Source organism: Salvelinus alpinus, chromosome 6 (genome assembly GCF_045679555.1).
Source record: "Salvelinus alpinus chromosome 6, SLU_Salpinus.1, whole genome shotgun sequence".
NCBI lineage: Eukaryota > Metazoa > Chordata > Actinopteri > Salmoniformes > Salmonidae > Salvelinus > Salvelinus alpinus.
This window is the reverse complement of record NC_092091.1, coordinates 42146001-42169528: the sequence shown is the minus strand read 5'-3', so window position 1 is coordinate 42169528 and position 23528 is coordinate 42146001. Positions and strand designations below refer to the sequence as shown.

At 43.4% G+C, this 23528-nt stretch overlaps 1 protein-coding gene across 3 annotated transcripts in view; it reads left to right on the top strand.

Annotated features, from left to right (window-relative positions):
* Positions 1–23528, top strand: part of LOC139578720 (3',5'-cyclic-AMP phosphodiesterase 4B-like) — a 313071-nt gene that overhangs the window by 229355 nt on the left and 60188 nt on the right. For all 3 annotated transcript variants that reach the window (XM_071406684.1, XM_071406685.1, XM_071406686.1), the window contains 4 exons: positions 7897–8091; positions 8990–9026; positions 9176–9246; positions 22844–22893. In XM_071406684.1, the coding sequence (XP_071262785.1) occupies positions 7897–8091; positions 8990–9026; positions 9176–9246; positions 22844–22893 (353 nt within the window). The remainder of the gene's footprint in view (positions 1–7896; positions 8092–8989; positions 9027–9175; positions 9247–22843; positions 22894–23528) is intronic.

The window sequence follows — 23528 nt, the reverse complement described above, 5'->3', positions numbered from 1 at the left end:
TCCTGGTTGTGGTGTAATCCTGACCCCTTCATTCCTCAAAGCTCATAATTTAATCCCTGCAGTAAGGGATTTTGCTTTTGCTTGTGTATATCAGCCAACGTGTTTGATAAATAGTTCCTTCTTCTATCTCTCTAGTCAGAAAACAGGAATCTTTGGAGCTAGTGGGAATGATGGATGGAGGAAATGGTACAAAACGTTCTCTCTCTTTCTCTATCTTTTCTGCTCTCTCTCTCGCTCTCTCTCTTCTGTGAAAGACTCTCCACACTTTGTTGTGTTCAGGCAGGCTTATGGCGCAGTCAATCTGATGTCCAACTTGGACTGATATTTTGGGGTAATAGGGCAGGCTTAATTCTATATGTTCTCGCTTTGATTTAGAAAAGAGATGTACAGTGCCTTCGTAAAGTATTCAGACCCCTAGACTTTTTACACATTTTGTTAGGTTACAGCCTTCTTTTAAAATGTATTAAATAGTTTTTCCCCCCTCATCAATCTACACACAATTCCCCATAATGACAAATCAATTTTTGCTAATTTATACAAATAAAATAAAAACTGAAATATCACATTTACATAAGTTTTCAGACCTTTTACTCAGTACTTTGTTGAAGTACCTTCGGCAGCGATTATAGCCTCGAGTCAGGTTGAATGGGGATCGTTGCTGCACAACTATTTTCAGGTCTCTCCAGAGATGTTTGATCGGGTTAAAGTCTGTGCTATGGCTGGGCCACTCAAAGACATTCAGAGACTTGTCCAGAAGCCACTCCTGCGTTGTCTTGGATGTGTGCTTAGGGTCATTGTCCTGTTGGAAGGTGAACCTTCGCCCCAGTCTGAGGTTCTGAGCGCTCTGGAGCAGATTTTCATCTCTTTGTACTTTGCTCCGTTCATCTTTCCATCGATCCTGAGTAGTCTCCCAGTCCCTGCAGCTGAAAAACATCCCCACTGCATGATGCTGCAACCACCATGCTTCACCGTAGGGATGGTGCCAGTTATCCTCCAGACATGACGCTTGGCATTCCGGCCAAAGAGTTCAATCTTGGTTTCATCAGACCATGAGAAACAAGATTCTCTGGTCTGATGAAACCAAGATTGAACATCGAGAGTCCTTTAGGTGCCTTTTGGCAAACTCCAATTAGGCTGTCGTGCATTTTACTGAGTAGTGGCTTCCATCTGGCCACTCTAGCATAAAGGCCTGATTGGTGGGGTGCTGCAGAGATGGTTGTCCTTCTGGAAGGTTCTCACATCTCCACAGAGAGCTCTGTCAGAGTGACCATCAGGTTCTTGGTCACCTCCCTGACCAAGGCCCTTCTCCCCCGATTGCTCAGTTTGGTCAGGAGGCCAGCTCGAGGAAGAGTTTTTTGGTGGTTCCAAACTACTTTCATTTAAGAATGATGGAGGCCACTGTGTTCTTGTGGACCTTCAATGCTTCAGAAATGTTGTGGTACCCTTCCCCAGATCTGTGACTCAACGTAATCCTGTCTCGGAGCTATACGGACAATTCCTGTGACCTCGTGGCTTGGTTTTTGCTCTGACATGCACTGTCAACTGTGGGACCTTATATAGACAGGTGTGTGCCTTTCCAAATCATGTCCAATCTATTGAATTTACCACCGGTGGAGTTGTAGAAACATCTCAAGGATGATCAATGGAAACAGGATGCACCTGAGCTCAATTTCGAGTCTCATAGCAAAGGTTCTGAATACTTATGTAACTAAGATATTTCAGTTTTTTACATGTAATAAATTTGCAAAGAATTCAAAAACCTGTTTTCACTTTGTTATTATGGGGTATGGTCACGATCGTCAATATGAATGGACCAAGGTGCAGCGTGGTAGGCGTACATTTTCCTTTAATAAATGAACACCGAACAAAACAAAAATACTACCAAACGAAACGTGAAGCTAATAATAGTGCTGACATGCAACTATCCTTAGACAAGGTCCCACAAAGCACAAAGGGGAAATGGCTGCCTAAATATGATCCCCAATCAGAGACAACGATAAACAGCCGCCTCTGATTGAGAAGCATACCAGGCCAACATAGACACACAAACACCTAGATGACCCACCCTAGTCACACCCCGACCCAACCAAAATAGAGAATAAAAAGCTCTCTATGATTAGGGCGTGACAGGTATTGTGTGTAGATTGTAATCCATTTTTGAATATGGCTGTAACGTAACAAAATGTGGGAAAAAGTCAAGGTTCTGAATACCTTCCAAAGGCTCTGTATCTAAGTAATTGTGAGCTGGGAGGGTCCTATACAATGTGCACATTACAGTGATGCTGTGGATAGGAAGGACATGCTTAGTGAAGGGGCCTGTGTAGTCTACATGTCATAGGACGTTGGCAAGCCTTGTGGCATAGGCTACAGTTGAATGGAGGCATTTTCAGGATTTACACATGGGGAACATTTGTTAGCAGGGTCCAAAATGATTATATATATATTATTTCATGTATTTCATGCAATTATACATCATTTACATGACATAAGGCATTCACTGAATCGTTTTTAACACCACGCAAATGACTGAAATGAGTGGATACTCTGACACAAATTGAGATCAATCTTTTATCGAATACAACTAGCGAGTTTTTCCTTGTTTCAGAGATCTGTATATAATATATTGCATATATACAGTTGAAGTCGGAAGTTTACATACACCTTAGCTAAATACATTTAAACTCAGTTTTTCGCAATTCCTGACATTTAATCCTGGTAAAAATTCCCTGTCTTAGGTCAGTTAGGATCACCACTTTATTTTAAGAATGTGAATTGTCAGAATAGAGGTTGAGAGAATTATTTATTTCAGCTTTTATTTCTTTCACCACATTCTCAGTCGGTCAGAAGTTTACATACACTCAATTAGTATTTGGTAGCATTGCCTTTAAATTGTTTAACTTGGGTCAAAGGTTTCGGGTAGCCTTCCACAGGCTTCCTACAATACGTTGGGTGAATTCTGGCCCATTCCTCCTGACAGAGCTGGTGTAACTGAGTCAGGTTTGTAGGCCTCCTTGCTCGCACACGCCTTTTCAGTTCTGCCCAAAATTTTCTATCGGATTGAGGTCAGGGCTTTGTGATGGCCATTCCAATACCTTGACTTTGTTGTCCTTAAGCCATTTTGACACAACTTTGGAAGTATGCTTGGGGTCATTGTCCATTTGGAAGACCCATTTGTGACCAAGCTTCAACTTCCTGACTGATGTCTTGAGATGTTGCTTCAATATATCCACATAATTTTCTTTCCTCATGATGCCATCTATTTTGTGAAGTGTCCCAGACCCTCCTGCAGCAAAGCACCCCCACAACATGATGCTGCCACCCCTGTGCTTCACGGTTTGGATGGTGTTCTTCGGCTTGCAAGCCTCCCCCTTTTTCCTCCAAACATAATGATGGTCATTATGGCCAAACAGTTCTATTTTTGTTTCATCAGACCAGAGGACATTTCTCCAAAAAGTACGATCTTTGTCCTCATGTGCAGTTGCAAACTGTAGTCTGGCTTTTTTATGGCGGGTTTGGAGCAGTGGCTTCTTCCTTGTTGAGTGGCCTTTCAGGTTAGGTCGATATAGGACTCGTTTTACTGTGGATATAGATACTTTTGTACCTGTTTCCTCCAGCATCTTCACAAGGTCCTATTGTTCTGGGATTGATTTGCACTTTTCGCACCAAAGTACGTTAATCACTAGGAGACAGAACACGTCTCCTTCCTGAGCGGTATGAAGGCTGCGTGGTCCCATGGTGTTTATACTTGCGTACTATTGTTTGTATAGATTAAGGTGGTACCTTCATGCGTTTGGAAATTGCTCCCAAGGATGAACCAGACTTGTGGAGGTCTACAATTTTTTTTCTCAGGTCTTGGCTGATTTCTTTTGAATTTTCCAAGCAAAGAGGCACTGAGTTTGAAGGTAGGCCTTGAAATACATCCACAGGTACACCTCAAATTGACTCAAATTATGTCAATTAGTCTATTAGAAGCTTCTAAAGCCATGACATAATTTTCTGGATTTTTCCAAGCTGTTTAAAGGCACAGTCAACTTAGTGTATGTAAACTTCTGATCCACTGGAATTGTGATACAGTGAATTATAAGTGAAATAATCTGTCCATAAACAATTGTTGGAAAAATGACTTGTGTCATGCACAAAGTAGATGTCCTAAGCGACTTGCCAAAACTATAGTTTGTTAAAAACTTCTTAGGGCTGCAATCCCGTTAACGGGATCGATATGACAACAGCCAGTGAAAGTGCAGGGCGCCAAATTCAAACAACAAAAATCTCATAATTAAAATTCCTCAAGCATATATGTATTTCACACCATTTTAAAGATACACTTCTTGTTAATCCCACCACAGTGTCCGATTTCAAAAAGGCTTTACAGCGAAAGCACCACAAACGATTATGTTAGGTCACCGCAAAATCACAGAAAAACACAGCCATTTTTCCAGCCAAAGACAGGAGTCACAAAAAGCAGAAATAGAGATAAAATGAATCACTAACCTTTGATGATCTTCATCAGATGACACTCATAGGACTTCATGTTACACAATACATGTATGTTTTGTTCGATAAAGTTCATATTTATATCCAAAAACCTGTTCAGAAATGCCTCGAAAATATCAGAAGAAATTGCAGAGAGCCACATCAAATAACAGAAATACTCATCATAAACTTTGATGAAAGATACATGTTTTACATAGAATTAAAGATACACTTGTTCTTAATGCAACCGCTGTGTCAGATTTCAAAAAACCTTTACGGCAAAAGCACAATATTCAATAATCTGAGAACAGCGTTCAGCCACAAAAGGAAGCCATACAGTTACCCGCCAAATTGTGGAGTTATAAATAGCATTATAAATCTTCACTTACCTTTGCTGATCTTCATCGGAATGCACTCCCAGTACTCCCACTTCCACAAGAAATGTTCGTTTTGTTCGGTAATGTCCATCATTTATGTCCAAATAGCTATCTTTGTTAGCGTGTTTGGTAAACAAATCCAAAGTCAGGAAGCGCGTTCACTAAAAGCAGACGAAATGTCAAAATGTTCCGTAACAGTCAGTAGAAACATGTCAAACGATGTATTGAATCAATCTTTAGGATTTTTTTAACATAAATCTTCAATAAAGTTCCAACCATTGTCTTCAGAAGTGCGATGGAACAGAGCTCCCTCTCATGTGAACGTGCATGGTCAGAGCATGGTCAGGTCATGGTAGACCTTACTCATTCCCGTCTCCTTCGGCCCCACATCACAGTAGAAACATCAGACAAGGTTCTACAGACTGTTGACACCTAGTGGAAGCCGTAGGAAGTGCAAACTGATCCATATCCCACTGTGTATTCGATAGGCGATGAGTTGAAAACCTACAAACCTCAGATTTCCCACTTCCTGGTTGGATTTTTTTCTCAGGTATTTGCCTGCCATATGAGTTCTGTTATACTCACAGACATCATTCAAACAGTTTTAGAAACTTCCGAGTGTTTTCTAGCCAATACTAATAATTATATGCATATATTAGTAACTGGGACTAAGGAGCAGGCAGTTTACTCTGGGCACCTCTGGGCACCTTTTCATCCAAGCTACTCAATATTGCCCCTGCAGCCACAAAAAGTTAACAAGAAATTTGTGGAGTGGTTGAAAAATTAGTTTTAATGACTCCAACCTAAGTGTATGTAAACTTCCGACTTCAACTGTATATTGCATCCTAATATTGTACAATCTGTGTCGCTTCATTGGCCTGGGCTATTGTTTGTTTGAATTCAAGACCATTTTTTATTAAAAGTATGAATTTCAGCAACCTGTGGAAGAGCCGCAATTCTATGGGACAAACATAGGTACAGGTAAGCGTTTTTAGAATTGGCGTTTTTACGAGTATCGACTGATGTTTTTAGCTAATCGTGCGACCAGTTATCAATACTTAACTCTGCCTCGATATAAGAGAACGGAGTTAAGCGTTCCTTAGCTAGTGTAGGTGATCACATTGCCCCACACTGTCCAAACAGAGTTGACATTTTGCTTACTGTTTACTTAATAAGGGGGTAGTGGTAGTGAACCATGTGTTTCAGATGCCCTACAGTATAGTGCCAAAGCCTTAGCCTCAGTAACCTTATGTAATTCTTTCATAAGATTACTTATCACTAATACCGCAAACACTGGGCCCAGCACAGCCTGCTGTGTGTCCTGTTGTTTTTATCAGAGGTCAGCCCTGAGGTGTGTGTTTTGATCTTCTGTTAATTTCTGAGCGGTTGTTTTGGTCCCTGTACCGGGTCCGGGGAGAGGAAGTGTTACCCACTCCTTGAGTTTCGGTCATACAGTATAATTTTAAAGTTAAAGCGCTTGTCTTTTTGGAAATTGAGCTCCAATTTTACTGCTGGCAATGTCCTAAACATTACCCTGCCAGAGAGGACAGGCCTTCTGACACACACACGCGCACACATATTCACACATTACTGTGTCCTCCTCTCATCAGGCCCTATCCAGATCACATGCATCAGTGGTCCCAGGCTGGTTTCCTGAATCAGATGGTGTGTTTTAATTGTTTATCTTCTCTGTACTCTGATTGGCGATCTTTCATGTGTGTGCGTGTGTTTGTGAGAGTTTCAGAAGACCTCTGCCCTCCTCTCTGCTGAGCCTCCTGCAGCGAGGAGTAACAGAGGTCACCGCTCGTTTCCCCCTCTTCCCCGTCATCTCCCACTTGCTGCCTGGGAAAACCTTGAGACTTTTCAGAAGATATCTCTCCCGGGAATGTTTGTCAAGATCCCTCTCTCTTTTCCTCAAACCCCTACCAGTGTTGGAAAAAGTACTCAAATGTCATACTTGAGTAAAAGTAAAGATACATTAATATAAAATTACTAGTAAAAGTGAAAGTCACCAAGTAAATTCTACTTGTGTAAAAGTCTAAAAGTATTCGGTTTTAAATATACTTGTATCAAAAGTAGATCAATTGCAAAAGTAAAAGTATAAATCATTTCAAATTACTTCTATTAGGCAGTCCAAACGGCACAATTGTATTGTTTTTTTAGTTTACAGATAGTCAAGGGCACACTCCAACACTCAGACATAATTTACAAATTAAGCATGTGAGTCTGCCAGATAAGAGGCAGTAGGGATGACATGGGATGTTCTCTTGATGAGTGTGAATTAAACCATTTTCCTGTCCTGTTAAGCATTCAAAATGTAACGAGTACTTTTGGGTGTTCGGGGAATTGTATGGAGTAAAAAGTACATTATTTTCTTTAGGAATGTAGTGAAGTAAAAGTAAAAGTTGTCAAAAATATAAATAGTGAAGTAAAGATAACCCCAAAAACTACTTAAGTATTGCTTTAAAGTATTTTTACTTAGGTACTTTACACCACTGACCCCCTACCCTGATTGGAATAGCAACATCTATGTCATAATTTCTTTTTTCCCCCCAGTTTGTATCAGTTAGGCCTATAGTTTCATGATGTGTCACTATCCTGTCCATGACTGATGAAACCAATGATTGGCATTTCCTAAAAAAAGTGTCAGTGTAATATAATCCTGATTGTCATCCGTGCTCTTTGTCATGGGTATGTTAGGCCATCTACGTATTGTAGTCTAGACTTTTGTCAAGACCTTGAAACTTTTAGATTTAGATCAACTTTTATTTCCCAAAGGAACATATTAATTTGTGGTGTCAGTGAGTTGCACATACAAGGACAGGCAGGCGCTCAGGCCTCTGTTCTGTACCTGGCCTGTAGGTGGAAAGTATTAAAGATAATAAATCCCATTTAGGAGACACTTTTATCCAAAGCAACTTGCAGGATCTAACCCACAACCCTTGGCGTTGCAAGCACCCTATTCTACCGACTGAGCCACAAAGGACCAGTAGAAAACATGTAGTAATTGTGTTACTAACATTGATGTCTCTGTGTTGTGTTGCAGCTTTGATGTGGAGAATGGCCCTTCAGCCAGCTGTAGTCCGTTGGACCCCTCGGCCTCTCCCGGGTCAGGCCTGGTTCTACACACCAATTTCCCCGGACACAACCAACGCAGAGAGTCCTTCCTGTACCGCTCAGACAGCGACTACGACCTCTCGCCCAAGTCCATGTCCCGCAACTCATCCATTGCATCTGAACTGTATGTTTTCACGCACGCACCACACATACATGTACACACACACATACAGATACACACACACGCACACACACCACCACACACTCACACACATACATGTACACACACACACACACACCATGAAGTGATCTGGATATGTGTTCCATTGTGTTTGATCCATGTCCCCTGGTACAGAGGTACATCACATGACACCCGTTTCTATGGAAACTACTACCACTAATAGTGATGAGTGGAAAAAGTGCTCCAAAAGAGGCTAATTTGTAACCGAAATGACCAAGTATAGTGACAGATTCAGCCGATGATAGAAAGATCTTAAAGTCCCTATGACTCCAAACACAGAACAGTGGAAAGAAGTGGAAAGTCCTTTAACAAGGAACATCCAGTGTTTGACCTAACAACATTACATTCCAGTAGAACAAGTGTTACTTACTTGCACATTACTTCCTCTGTTACCTAAGTGAATTCTGGGGATATTTAGTCACGTCAGAGTGTAACTGGTTCTTATTGCCTAACGTCTTTATGTGACGAAGTCCTATTTTGGCACTGATGTACCAATGGGCCTATCATGCAAAGGGCCATTTGAGCTCTGATCTGATTGTGATTTTCGGCTGTGGAGTCGGTCGGTTGCCTGTTTGGTCTCCATGGCTGAACAACAGGCACAGTTTAGGGAATCGGGACTCTCGTCACTCGCACAGACTTGGCCCAGTAACTAACTGACACATACCTTCATAATGACTACCTCCTTAGATGTGGTTGAAAGTAACATTCTTGCCCCTGGTGTTGAACCAATGGACTGATGGAGCCCATTCACCCTGATATGTGTTCACTGGTACAGTTCCAAATGCGTTCTTGATTATGTTTACGATGTGTCGCTGACGTGTTTTTTTGTTTGCGTTTACAGACACGGTGATGACTTGATAGTAACGCCATTTGCTCAGGTAATTATATTCTAATCCCACCACATCTGTCCTTTTCCTCAATTCTGTACTGTAGCACAGCTACATTCAGCCCACTTTGAGAAACCCAGCCCAGTGACTAGGTACTGTGCTGTATTCAAAATGGATGAATGTGTTCTCTTTCGCTCCAGGTCCTCGCAAGCCTTCGAAGTGTAAGAAACAACTTCACAGTCCTGACCAATGTCCAATGTGCTTCCAACAAGTAAGCTTCTGGCCTTATTGGTGATCTGACTGATTCGTTTAGACCACACTAACCACAATATCAACTGGTACATGTAAGGGATGATCAATGAGGGGCTATGCGTTCTATGGACAATAATGCATGACGTGGTACTAACCTAGCAGCGTGGTTAGTACCACTCCCTTCCAGGGAGTTGCATTATTTCCAGAGAACACATAGAGTTGATTATCCCGCTTATCCCACTGCTATAAGTTAACACGTTTGCTACTAGACGTGTTCATTTGCCGGTAGATATGTGTTCAACATCCACTGAAGTAGCTAGCAAGTTTACCAGATAGCTACAGTAGTTGTGGAGGTAACCAAACAAACAGACTTGCTAGCTCCTTATTGACTCAAGACATTTCAGCTTTTCATTTTTTATTCATTTGCAAACCTTTCTAAAAACATAATTTCACATTGACATCATTGGGTATTGTGTGTAGGCCAGTGACACAAAATCTCAGTTTAATCCATTTTAAATGCAGGCTGTAACACAACAAAATGTGGAAAAAGTCAAGGGGGTGAATACTTTCTGAAGGGACTGTATTGTGGGGATATTGTTCCATATTAATGGATTGGAGAGTTTTGTTGATGTGGGTTGGTACCTGTTTGATGACATCTGATTAAATGAATTCATTAATACAACTAAATCCATTAAAAGTGCAATCTGGGATTTGTACATCCATTTTTGTACTTTTAAATGATTCATATGAAGCCATTGATTCTTAAAAAATGTAACTTAGAAATGCCACATGACCAACGGTCTTACCCCATCAGAACCCAAAATACAAGCTTGTTTTATTTCATTGTTTGTAAACAATGTAATTGTAAACAAACCCTGTATAGCTTAAAAACCTGGTTAAAACTATCATTTTGATATAATGGATAGTCAGTCCTTGCATCTATGTATTTGGGAGTGGTTACATTTCTCCTGTCCCATTCCTCAGCTGTTTACCGAATAAAGACTGACTATCTCATAATAATGACATACTATCTCATAATTATGACTTACTATCTCATAATAACGACTTACTATCTCATACCTCCTAATCAGATTTCTTTATTTTGGTGGCAGGAACGGGCTTCCATAGATCTGGGGGAAATAACAATCAATCAATCAAATGTATTTATAAAGCTCTTTTCACATCTGCAGATGTCACAAAGTGCTTAAACAGAATCCTAGCACAAAACCCCAAACAGCAAGCAATGCAGATGTAGAAGCACTGTGGCTAGGAAAAACTCCTTAAAAAGGCAGAAGCCTAGGAAGAAACCTAGAGAGGCCAGTCCTCTTCTGGCTGTGTCGGGTGGAGATTATAAGAGTACATGGCCATTAAGGCCAGATTGTTCTTCAAGATGTTAAAACGTTCATAGATGACCAGCAGGGTAAAATAATAAATAACCAAAAAGGAATGTACATGTGCTGTAGTTTGTATCTTCATCCACAAGAGGACAGTATCCAACTATTCAACCCAGCTGCTGGCAATTTTTGAAGACTGCTTGGTGTGAGATTTGCTATTGTGAATTTTATTGCCCCCTGGCACAACCCCTGGACAAGATTACATTTAAAGTATGCTAATTAAAAATATATATATATATACTTTTTTAATATATATGTTTTTACACTTTATTTCAACAGTAAGGAAATGAGATGGGGAGACAGTGGGAAGGTTGGATGTAAGGATTGATCCCTGTTCTTAGGTGGGGAGTTATGTGGCATGCCGGGGAGTGTTACCACTACACCAATGCTTTGCACAGGTAATACTCATATTAGTGGTTGATGGCAGTAGGTAACCAAAGCATAGATTGCAGTCTCTCCTTGTCCATAGGCTGCTTTCAAGGTAAGGAAGCAAGCATGTACATTTGTAATTTGGGCGAACTATCTCTATAAAATAGGTCTGGAAGAAAATCCTGCTTGCTCTCCACAAGGGTTGGCCACCACTCATATATTCGGAGTTCCAATTGAGGATTTACCCTGGTGTTTTACCCAAAAGACTCAGACTTTTCTGTTTCCATCTACACAGACCGGCACCTGTGTCTCACTGGGCCATGGCTCTGGCAGACCTGCCCTGACTTGGAGCCAAGCCCCTGGGTACTTTTCAGCTCTCATTTACATAACAATGGCTAACTGTGAACTTTAGCACCTTCTCACAAAGCAATTGTCTTGATTGATACAGACGTTGATTATGCTCACACCAAGTCTTTTGTGTCAGACTCCTGATGGAAACACAATTACACTACAGCTCACATTAACCTAAAACACCGGTGACCAACTGGTGTGGGGTCTCAGTGGAAAAGAAACCAGAGTTTGCTCTGTGTTTGAAAATGTTCTTGTTATAATTATTAATTTCTCCAATTCACCCAACCTTCAAGATAAATCTAATGATGTAAATCTTCAGGTAGTTGAGGCTTACTAGTTGAAGGTGCTTGCCATCATCTTACTCTACATAGACAAAATATGATGTGTTTATGAGTTGTGAGTCACCCTACCACCTTTGCCTAGCATGTGCACAGTACAGAAATGTCAAAACATGATATTTGATGCCTGATGTATTTACTATCCAATGCTTATTTGTATGACTTATTCAACACTGTCCATGAATGGCTACAAACATACATTGCCTCATTTCAATTCATTTTCAAAGACACAAGTAGGCATATCAGATATGTAATGACAATAAGCTGCAATGTGGAGAATCATAGGGGGCTCATTTCAGCTAGTTTTATCTGGTTTTTGATACCATGTCTTGTTTTGAGTGGTTTTGACTGATACTAATATGTCTACAATTAGCTAGCTACAGTGCCATTTGAAAAGTATTCAGACCCTTTGACTTTTTCCACATTTTGTTACATTACAGCCTTATTCTAAAATGGATTAAATAAATAAAAATCCTCAGCAATCTACACACAATACCCCATAATAAAAAAGCAAAAATGGTTTTTTAGAAATTTTAGCAAATCTATGATTTTTCAAATAGCTTATTTACATAAGTATTCAGACCTTTTGCTCTGAGACTTGAAATCTTGCTCAGGTGCATCCTGTTTCCATTGATCATCCTTCAGATGTTTCTACAACTGTGGTAAATTCTATTAATTAGACATGATTTGGAAAGGCACACACCTGTCTATGTAAGGTCCCACAGTTGACAGTGCATGTCAAAGCAAAAACGAAGCCTTGAGGTCGAAGGAAGGAATCATGTCTCGTAGAGCTACGAGACAGGATTGTGTCGAAGCACAGTTCTGGGGAAAGGTACCAAAACATTTCTGCAGCATTGAAGGTCCCCAAGAACACAGTGGCCTCCATCAGAGCACTCGCTCTTTCAGTGTTGCGTGAATGCCGCCATCTATCCACGATTTCTGGTTAGGGTAGGTTTTAATAGTCACAGTGGGTACAACATTTCCAATGTACTTCCTTATAAACTCACTCACCGAGTCAGCGTAGAAATCAATGTTATTCTCTGAGGCTTCCTTGTGATCTAAACCATCTTGAAGCGTGGATTCCGATTGGTCAGACCAGTGTTGAATGGTTCTAGTCACGGGTACATTCTGTTTGAGTTTTTGCCTATAGGACGGTACTAGCAAGATGGAGTCGCAGTCGGATTTGCCGAAGGGAGGGCGGGGGAGGGCCTTGTATGCATTGCGGAAGTTGGAGTAGCAGTGGTCCAGTGTATTGCCCGCGCGGGTGCTACACTCATTGTGCTGGTAGAATTTAGGTAGCCTTGTTCTCAAATTAGCTTTGTTAAAATACCCAGCTACAATAAATGCAGCCTCAGGATATATGGTTTCCAGTTTACATGGAGTCCAGTGAAGTTCTTTGAGGGCCGTCGAGGTATCTGCTTGAGTGGGGACATACACGGCTGTGACTATAATCAAAGAGAATTCTCTTGGGAGATAATGTGGTCAGCATTTGATTGTAAGGAATTTTAGGTCAGGTGAACAAAAGGGCTTATGGGGTATTGTGTGTAGATTGATGAGGGAAAGATTTGTTTTAATACATTTTAAAATAAAATGTGGGAAAAGTCAAGAGGTATGAATACTTCCCGAAGGCACTCTTGCTAACCACTAACTGTAACGATGTATTTGAGAGACAACAAATGCTAATTCATTTATGTTTTCAATAAACATAAGAGACTATATGTAGACAATCTAAGCCAACCCTGTTTGTTTTCCCCCTTAGTTGCACACACGTCGGTTTTGTTGCTAAACAACCAACCCGTCTATAGTTTATGCCAATCACCCACCGCTAAGGTATAAAAACTAGAGAATAGAGTTATATTCAACTTAATCTACTGACGTTCTCATACGCTAATTCATGGACCATCTATATCCAGGTTGCATCCGGTTTACACGGTCCAACTTCACACGAGCACTAACACTCAGTGCGCACACGTGATCCAAAAACATGGCAGACATTGGATAAATATACATTTTTATTTCTTCTGCTGTGAGTGATGGGAAAAAATTGTACTCAGCGACAATTATTTGAATAATTCAATGGATGTTTCGTGCACAAAGGTGATGACTAAAGTGTTTTATTAGGAATGTTCAAATTTGACTTCTCTATGTGGCCGTCTATGGAAAATGTCTTTCTGGGCTGGGCGTCAGTTAAACTGCAGTACCGAAGCAAAGTTGTTGGAGCAGTCCAAACCGTGCTTCTTTACCAGAACCCTGGCCCCTTGTCACCAACCCTCGGAGGGCTGATAACAACCAGATTAATCAGTTTTTCAGGGGAATTGGAAAGAGAGCCTGTGACGCAACTTCTGCTTTTGGACGTTAACAAGGCGACACTCCATCTTAAATCCTCCTCCACATTTATTGGATTGGTTGAACAGAACAAGATAACCTCCCCCGACAGATATTTTTTCTCGTCAGCACCAGAAAGAAAGAAACAACGCTCAGGCATTTCTTTCACACCTGCTACATTACACGGAACCCAAACCGGCTGCGCGCGTGCGCCATCGTGCGCTATCGTGCATAAATTTATTTTGCCCCCCCACACCAAACACGATCATGACACGCAGGTTAAAATATCAAAACAAACTCTGAACCAATGACATTAATTTGGGGACAGGTCGAAAAGCATTAAACATGTATGGCAATTTAGCTAGTTAGCTTGTACTTGATAGCTAACGTTAATTTGTCCTATTTAGCTAGCTTGCTGTTGCTAGCTAATTTGTCCTGGGATATAAACATTGAGTTGTTATTTCACCTGAAATGCACAAGGACCTCTACTCCGACAATTAGTCCACAAATAAAACGACCAACCGAATCGTTTCTAGTCATCTCTCCTCCTTCCAGGCTTTTTCATCTTTGAATTTATATGGTGATCGCATCTAAACTTTCATTGTATTACCACGACTACCGGCAAAACAGTTCGTCTTTCAATCACCCACGTGGGTATAACCAATGAGGAGATGGCACGTGGGTACCTGCTTCTATAAACCAATGAGGAGATGGGAGAGGCAGGACTTGCAGAGTTCTATTTTAGCCCTTGGAGTCGCAGACGCTCGTTGGCGCGCGTGAGCAGTGTGGGTGCAATAATTGAATAACATAGATTTCTAAATTTATTTTGCAACGCTCGGCGCACGCAACGTGTCCGGTCTGGTCAGCATGTTAGGATACCAATTACCAAATTGATTTAAGGCAGCATTTTGCAATATTTACGGGAGTAACAGCAACCTAATTTGTTGACAACATTGTGCAATGTACAAGAAAACAGCACTCGTGCTGCTCTTTTTACAGTTTTATAAACTCATTTGAGGACGTACGTTCTTTCTCTCCATTCAGCCGCTTCGGCTCCCCTCTAATCTTGAGGGGCATTTCTTTAAACGTGCATCTAATCCCCTTGATCTCTTACACAACTAGACCAATCATATGCTTCAATGTGCCTCGGTTCACAGTGCTGTGGCAGGACAGGACAATGATAGAGGTTCCGCTCGTGATGTTAAATTCCAGGCGCAGATGCGCCGATTTCAAAGCTATTTGGAGTCACAGTTGAAAAGTTAACACCCTGACTATACAATGGAATAATTAGACAAATAAAAGCAGTACTTTTTCAGTGCGTGAGATATAAGATGTGTGGCATGTAAGCATGAGAAGAGGGTCAAATGTGTGCGTCTCATGCCCAATGCATGAGAGATGGCAGCCCGAGAGGGGTCTAGCTGCAGATATCATCTAACAGGCCCTGTGTCTCTCAGGCCCCTCTCCAAAGCCAGGACGGTCACTTCCGGGCCTGACACATGAAGCTTAAGATTTTTTTACTGTTTACCACAGAGAGGATAGCGTCCAAACGACTGACAACGGACTTTAGGTCAAAACTAAAACACAATGAACGTATGAACGGTACACAGTGTCCTTCGGCCCCGCCCCGCCCCACCCCCGTCCCAAAGCACTCACAGGTGTCCCAGTCCTCTCGCAGCAGTCCCTCCCAGCTGCAGTCAGAGCAGGAGATGTTCACCCCTCCGCGTACAAACTGCAAATGAATCGCGCATGCGGGATGCCGCCGCTGACTGATCCCGCCCTGGCTTACATTCAGGGCGGGATGTGAATGTAAAATGTTCTTTGTCTAAAATAAATCACTGCACAAAAATAAATCACTGCATTTGACTCACACAGCCTCAGTCACTTACTCACCTTGTCCATAGTGTGTGTGCCTCTCTGTGACATAAGCTAAACATCTAGCTGGCTAGATCATCATGTCTCAGTCTAAACTGTACACTCAAAAATACAGAAAGGAGTGGGAATCAAACCCTGAATTCAAAGGCTGGTTGAAGCCGTTTATTGGAGATGATACACAGGCATACTGCCTGTATTGTAAGGCTGATTTCTACGCCAAACTTAGTGATGTAAAAAAACACAACACAAAAAAAAACATACTCAAAAGGCAAAGACTTATAACAGTTCCACCCAAAACAAGCTGCCATTTATGGTAAAAAAAATTGACTGCAAAAAAGGCTGAGGCCACCATGGCATTAGCTATCGCTGAACACTGTTCCATGCTGGCATGTGATCACATTGGAGAAGCATGTAGAGCTGCTTTCTCAGACTCCACTGCTGCTACCCACTTCAAAATGCACAGGACAAAGTGCACAGAAATTATTAATGGTGTTCTAGCACCATAGTTTCTGAAAAAGTTGGTTGCAGATGTGTGTGACCAGCGTTTCAGCCTCCTTCCCGATGAGTCCACGGATGTAAGTGTTTCTAAGTACCTGGGGGTTGTGATAAGGTACTTTAGGGACACCAAGCAGACAATTGTATCAACATTTCTGGGGCTTGTTGAGTTGGAGGGAGGAGATGCCAAATCTATCGCCCGTGCTGTTGTGGCTATCCTCGAAGTGTTGCCTTAAAAAAGAGAAACTGCTGGGGATAGGGACTGACAATGCCTCTGTTATGACGGGGATTAACAATGGGGTCCATAAAGTGCTGACGGAGGAGTATGGCCTCAAATATCTGGTTCTTATTCGCTGTGTGTGCCACTCTCTGCAACTTGCTCATTTGTAGTTGTAAACATATTTAGGGTGTTTTTTACTCACTTTTTGTCTCTCCCACGACGTGATTCCTCTCTCCTACAGCGTCCATCACAATTACATGCACATGGACAATTATGCAAATTAGGTGATGATGTCATTTAGCGACTTCTATCGACTTTTAGGACAGCCAATAGCTACTTTCCTTACTGAGGAGTTGGCAACACTGCAGTTAACGGTACGTCGAGTGAAGTAGCTAGCTAGATGGCTAGGACACCGGTACACAGTGTCCTTCGCCCCCACCTACCAAGCAATGTTTTCCCGCAATTCTGTTAACGTTATCTGGTATCCAACGCATCAACGGATTCCACATAAATGTTAAGCTAAAACATTAACTATACTATAATGATGACATAGCCTCAACGAAAACTCTGATAATACTTTTATTTCCCGTTTGAGCCACAATCAAATCGCATAGACACTCAAGGGAAATCCAGAATATCAAAAGTGTCAGTTAATAAACACAAGCGTGACGATCCCTGCGACAAAGAGTACAAGCTGTATTCCTATACTAACATTCATTCAGCCATTTTCATTCAACACTGAAAACTCATCCCACCAGTTTGTAGCAGTATAGTCATATCATTGAGGGGTTGTGGTGTTGGAGAGGGGTTTAGAGATGAAGGGTCTGATAGATGATGTCTACAGTTGAACTCGATTGGGCAGCCTTGCAACCCACTCATGATCCCACTGCCTACCTGTCTTACTGGAACCGTCTCTCTGCATGGGAACATTTTCACAGTTCGACACGTCGTTCATCCTCAGGCAGAACAAATGAACTTAGAACACGTAACTTAGAACGCATGTCTTATTATTCTCCCAGGTTTCAATGAGACCTCGGATTCCTTCTCTCCCTTGTGTTTTTCTCAACTAAGTTTAATATTCACGCCGGGAGAGAAGAGAGAGATGGTACGCTGCACTGCAGAATGTAAACCGCAAGGTTTTTATTTTTCCTTGTGAAAACGGGACAATCTGTTTGCAGTCTTTGTCAAGCGGGTTTAGCTGTGGGATGGTTCGAAAGCTTACAAAAACTACCCTATTATCACCGACACAGAGAATTGGTTGTAATCAAAACATCAGCTCAAAACAAAATACTAAATCTCATTTACATTTACATTTAAGTCATTTAGCAGACGCTCTTATCCAGAGCGACTTACAAATTGGTGCATTCACCTTATGATATCCAGTGGAACAACCACTTTACAATAGTGCATCTAACTCTTTTAAGGGGGGGGGGGGTTAGAAGGATTACTTTATCCTATCCTAGGTATTCCTTAAAGAGGTGGGGTTTCAGGTGTCTCCGGAAGGTGGTGATTGACTCCGCTGACCTGGCGTCGTGAGGGAGTTTGTTCCACCATTGGGGTGCCAGAGCAGCCCAATGGTGCCTGGGCTGAGCGGGAACTGTACTTCCTCAGAGGTAGGGAGGCGAGCAGGCCAGAGGTGGATGAACGCAGTGCCCTTGTTTGGGTGTAGGGCCTGATCAGAGCCTGAAGGTACGGAGGTGCCGTTCCCCTCACAGCTCCGTAGGCAAGCACCATGGTCTTGTAGCGGATGCGAGCTTCAACTGGAAGCCAGTGGAGAGAGCGGAGGAGCGGGGTGACGTGAGAGAACTTGGGAAGGTTGAACACCAGACGGGCTGCGGCGTTCTGGATGAGTTGTAGGGGTTTAATGGCACAGGCAGGGAGCCCAGCCAGCAGGGAGCCCAGCCAACAGTGAGTTGCAGTAATCCAGACGGGAGATGACAAGTGCCTGAATTAGGACCTGCGCCGCTTCCTGTGTGAGGCAGGGTCGTACTCTGCGAATGTTGTAGAGCATGAACCTACAGGAACGGGTCACCGCCTTGATGTTAGTTGAGAACGACAGGGTGTTGTCCAGGATCACGCCAAGGTTCTTAGCACTCTGCGAGGAGGACACAATGGAGTTGTCAACCGTGATGGCGAGATCATGGAACGGGCAGTCCTTCCCCGGGAGGAAGAGCAGCTCCGTCTTGCCGAGGTTCAGCTTGAGGTGGTGATCCGTCATCCACACTGATATGTCTGCCAGACATGCAGAAATGCGATTCGCCACCTGGTTATCAGAAGGGGGAAAGGAGAAGATTAATTGTGTGTCGTCTGCATAGCAATGATAGGAGAGACCATGTGAGGATATGACAGAGCCAAGTGACTTGGTGTATAGCGAGAATAGGAGAGGGCCTAGAACAGAGCCCTGGGGGACACCAGTGGTGAGAGCACGTGGTGCGGAGACAGATTCTCGCCACGCCACCTGGTAGGAGCGACCTGTCAGGTAGGACGCAATCCAAGCGTGGGCCGCGCCGGAGATGCCCAACTCGGAGAGGGTGGAGAGGAGGATCTGATGGTTCACAGTATCAAAGGCAGCCGATAGGTCTAGAAGGATGAGAGCAGAGGAGAGAGAGTTAGCTTTAGCAATGCGGAGCGCCTCCGTGACACAGAGAAGAGCAGTCTCAGTTGAATGACTAGTCTTGAAACCTGACTGATTTGGATCAAGAAGGTCATTCTGAGAGAGATAGCAGGAGAGCTGGCCAAGGACGGCACGTTCAAGAGTTTTGGAGAGAAAAGAAAGAAGGGATACTGGTCTGTAGTTGTTGACATCGGAGGGATCGAGTGTAGGTTTTTTCAGAAGGGGTGCAACTCTCGCTCTCTTGAAGACGGAAGGGACGTAGCCAGCGGTCAAGGATGAGTTGATGAGCGAGGTGAGGTGAGGTAAGGGAGAAGGTCTCCGGAAATGGTCTGGAGAAGAGAGGAGGGGATAGGGTCAAGCGGGCAGGTTGTTGGGCGGCCGGCCGTCACAAGACGCGAGATTTCATCTGGAGAGAGAGGGGAGAAAGAGGTCAAAGCACAGGGTAGGGCAGTGTGAGCAGAACCAGCGGTGTCGTTTGACTTAGCAAACGAGGATCGGATGTCGTCGACCTTCTTTTCAAAATGGTTGACGAAGTCATCCGCAGAGAGGGAGGAGGGGGGGGAGGGGGAGGAGGATTCAGGAGGGAGGAGAAGGTGGCAAAGAGCTTCCTAGGGTTAGAGGCAGATGCTTGGAATTTAGAGTGGTAGAAAGTGACTTTAGCAGCAGAGACAGAAGAGGAGAATGTAGAGAGGAGGGAGTGAAAGGATGCCAGGTCCGCAGGGAGGCGAGTTTTCCTCCATTTCCGCTCGGCTGCCCGGAGCCCTGTTCTGTGAGCTCGCAATGAGTCGTCGAGCCACGGAGCAGGAGGGGAGGACCGAGCCGGCCTGGAGGATAGGGGACATAGAGAGTCAAAGGATGCAGAAAGGGAGGAGAGGAGGGTTGATGAGGCAGAATCAGGAGATAGGTTGGAGAAGGTTTGAGCAGAGGGAAGAGATGATAGGATGGAAGAGGAGAGAGTAGCGGGGGAGAGAGAGTGAATGTTGGGACGGCGCGATACCATCCGAGTAGGGGCAGTGTGGGAAGTGTTGGATGAGAGCGAGAGGGAAAAGGATACAAGGTAGTGGTCAGAGACTTGGAGGGGAGTTGCAATGAGATTAGTGGAAGAACAGCATCTAGTAAAGGTCAAGCGTATTGCCTGCCTTGTGAGTAGGGGGGGAAGGTGAGAGGGTGAGGTCAAAAGAGGAGAGGAGTGGAAAGAAGGAGACAGAGAGGAATGAGTCAAAGGTAGACATGGGGAGGTTAAAGTCACCCAGAACTGTGAGAGGTGAGCCATCCTCAGGAAAGGAACTTATCAAGGCGTCAAGCTCATTGATGAACTCTCCAAGGGAACCTGGAGGGCGATAAATGATAAGGATGTTAAGCTTGAAAGGGCTGGTAACTGTGACAGCATGGAATTCAAAGGAGGCGATAGACAGATGGGTCAGGGGAGAAAGAGAGAATGTCCACTTGGGAGAGATGAGGATCCCAGTGCCACCACCCCGCTGACCAGAAGCTCTCGGGGTGTGCGAGAACACGTGGGCAGACGAGGAGAGAGCAGTAGGAGTAGCAGTGTTATCTGTGGTAATCCATGTTTCCGTCAGTGCCAAGAAGTCGAGGGACTGGAGGGAAGCATAGGCTGAGATGAACTCTGCCTTGTTGGCCGCAGATCGGCAGTTCCAGAGGCTGCCGGAGACCTGGAACTCCACGTGGGTCGTGCGCGCTGGGACCACCAGGTTAGAGTGGCAGCGGCCACGCGGTGTGAAGCGTTTGTATGGTCTGTGCAGAGAGGAGAGAAGAGGGATAGACAGACACATAGTTGACAGGCTACAGAAGAGGCTACGCTAATGCAAAGGAGATTGGAATGACAAGTGGACTACACGTCGCGAATGTTCAGAAAGTTAAGCTTACGTTGCAAAAAATCTTATTGACTAAAATGATACAGTACTGCTGGCTGGTGAAGTAGGCTAGCTAGCAGTGGCTGCGTTGTTGACTTTGTTTGAAAGTGTAGCTGGCTAGGTAACCTCGATAACTGGCTAGGTAACCTCGACAACCTCGATAATTACTCTAAACTACACAATTATCTTGGATACAAAGACAGCAAAGACAACTATGTAGCTAGCTAACACTACACTAATCAAGTCGTTCCGTTGTAATGTAATAGTTTCTACAGTGCTGCTATTCGGTAGAAGTTGGCTAGCTGGCTAGCTAGCAGTGTTGACTACGTTAGGAGGACGAAAATAGCAATTATCTTAGATACAAAGACAGCAAAGACAACTATGTAGCTAGCTAACACTACACTAATCAAGTCGTTCCGTTGTAATGTAATAGTTTCTACAGTGCTGCTATTCGGTAGAAGTTGGCTAGCTGGCTAGCTAGCAGTGTTGACTACGTTAGAAGGACGAAAATAGCTGGCTAGCTAACCTCGATAATTACTCTAAACTACACAATTATCTTTGATACAAAGACGGCTATGTAGCTAGCTAAGAAAAAATTGCTAAGATCAAACAAATCAAACCGTTGTACTGTAATGAAATGAAATGTAATACTACCTGTGGAGCGAAGCGAAATGCGACTACTCGCTCCAACCCGGAAGTGCTATTTTCATTTACTAAAAATTGATTTGCGTAAGTTCATACTTAATGTACATCAACATTGAATTTGACCTGATGTTGACTGTCATTATGTGAATGATTAGGTTGTGCATGTTAAGTCATATTTGACGTTACCCTATCTGGAATGTCTGAAACGTAATGCGCACATAACAGGCTATGCGTGAGTCACTTACTAGGTAGTGCATACAGTAACATCCTTCTCTAGAATGACTCCACTCAGACTGGGATGCAAAGCTCCAGTGGAAAGATTCAGTGTCGGGCATCCTTCCTCCTGCATCCTAGATATCACCCTGTTATTGTCGGTCTGTCTCTAGCACACTGTAAGATACTGGAATGCAAACTCTCCTATTAAAACGCTTGTGTTGAATAGCCTGCCTCATTGAAAACCCAAAGCCTCCATGACCTACATTAATCTCTCTCTCTCTCTTTTCTCTCTCACACTCTCTCTCGCGCGCACACACACACACACACACACACACACACACACACACACACACACACACACACACACACACACACACACACACACACACACACACACATGCACTCTCGCAGACACACTTCACACACGTAGGTAAACACACACTTGCAGGCACACACACTCTCATATACACACACACACACACTCAGAGTGGATCAGGCAGATGTGCTTTGAGCTTGTTGAATGAAAAGGTTGAACTCAATTCACATTTTATTCCTCATTTACCTGGTCCCTTTTTCATTCTCATTCTCTCTCGGTCTCTCTTTCATTCTCTCTGTTTCTCCTCACCTGTCTCTCGCTCTCTTTCTCTCTCTCTCGCTCTCGATCTTTTTTTCTCTCTCGCACAATCGCTTTCTTTCAGTGTTTCTTTTTTAAACCTCACAGAGATTGTTATGCTCCTCTGTCTGTCTTCCTCTCCGTTTCTCCTCGTGTAGAGGTACTTAACCGATATTGGCTTAGCAGATGTGGTTGGCCACTACACAATGTAACGATTTGATGTAGGCCTATCAAAATTAATTTCATACCCATACTGATAATGTTATTGCATTTTTTTTCTCTTTCCTCAGGAGGTCCCCTGTGGCCACTCAGCCTCCCATCACCAGAGTCTGTTTGCCAGGTAAGACCACAATGCACTGCTCTCTCCTACAATGCATCTTCTGTCCCAAAAACAGTGGTATTGGTTTGTCTGTCCATCTGTTTGCCACTGACTCACTGACTGTTGTTTGAATCAGCCTAAGTCTTAAAGAACTGTCTCAATGTCAAGACTGTTCTCTTGGTCTCTCGTCTCTCCTCCTTTCCCTCTCTCTTCTCTTGATTTCTTGTCTACGTGACCACCCTCACACTTGAACCCTGCGACCTTGCCCCCCCCCCCCCCCCTCTCATCGGTTCAGATACTTCCCCTCCCCACCCACAGCCTGTATTTAGTCTGTATTTATCGCTGCTCTGATGGGAAGTTCCAGGAAACCTCTCACTCTCACCACTCTATCCCAAATGTCTTTATCTTCACACTGAAAATACAACAGCATGTGAATCTTGCTCATTAGAAATGTTACTAGGGAGTTGAGACTATGGTGTGTGTGTGATTGGGAACTCCTTACTGTGTCCTTGAGCTTAATGCTCTCAGCCTACACTACGTCACTAGCTATCAAACTGTGTACATGGGTGATAGTGTGAGTAGCACAGGCTGCCATAACATCAAGGCCTTATTGACACACATACACACACACACACACACACACACACACACACACA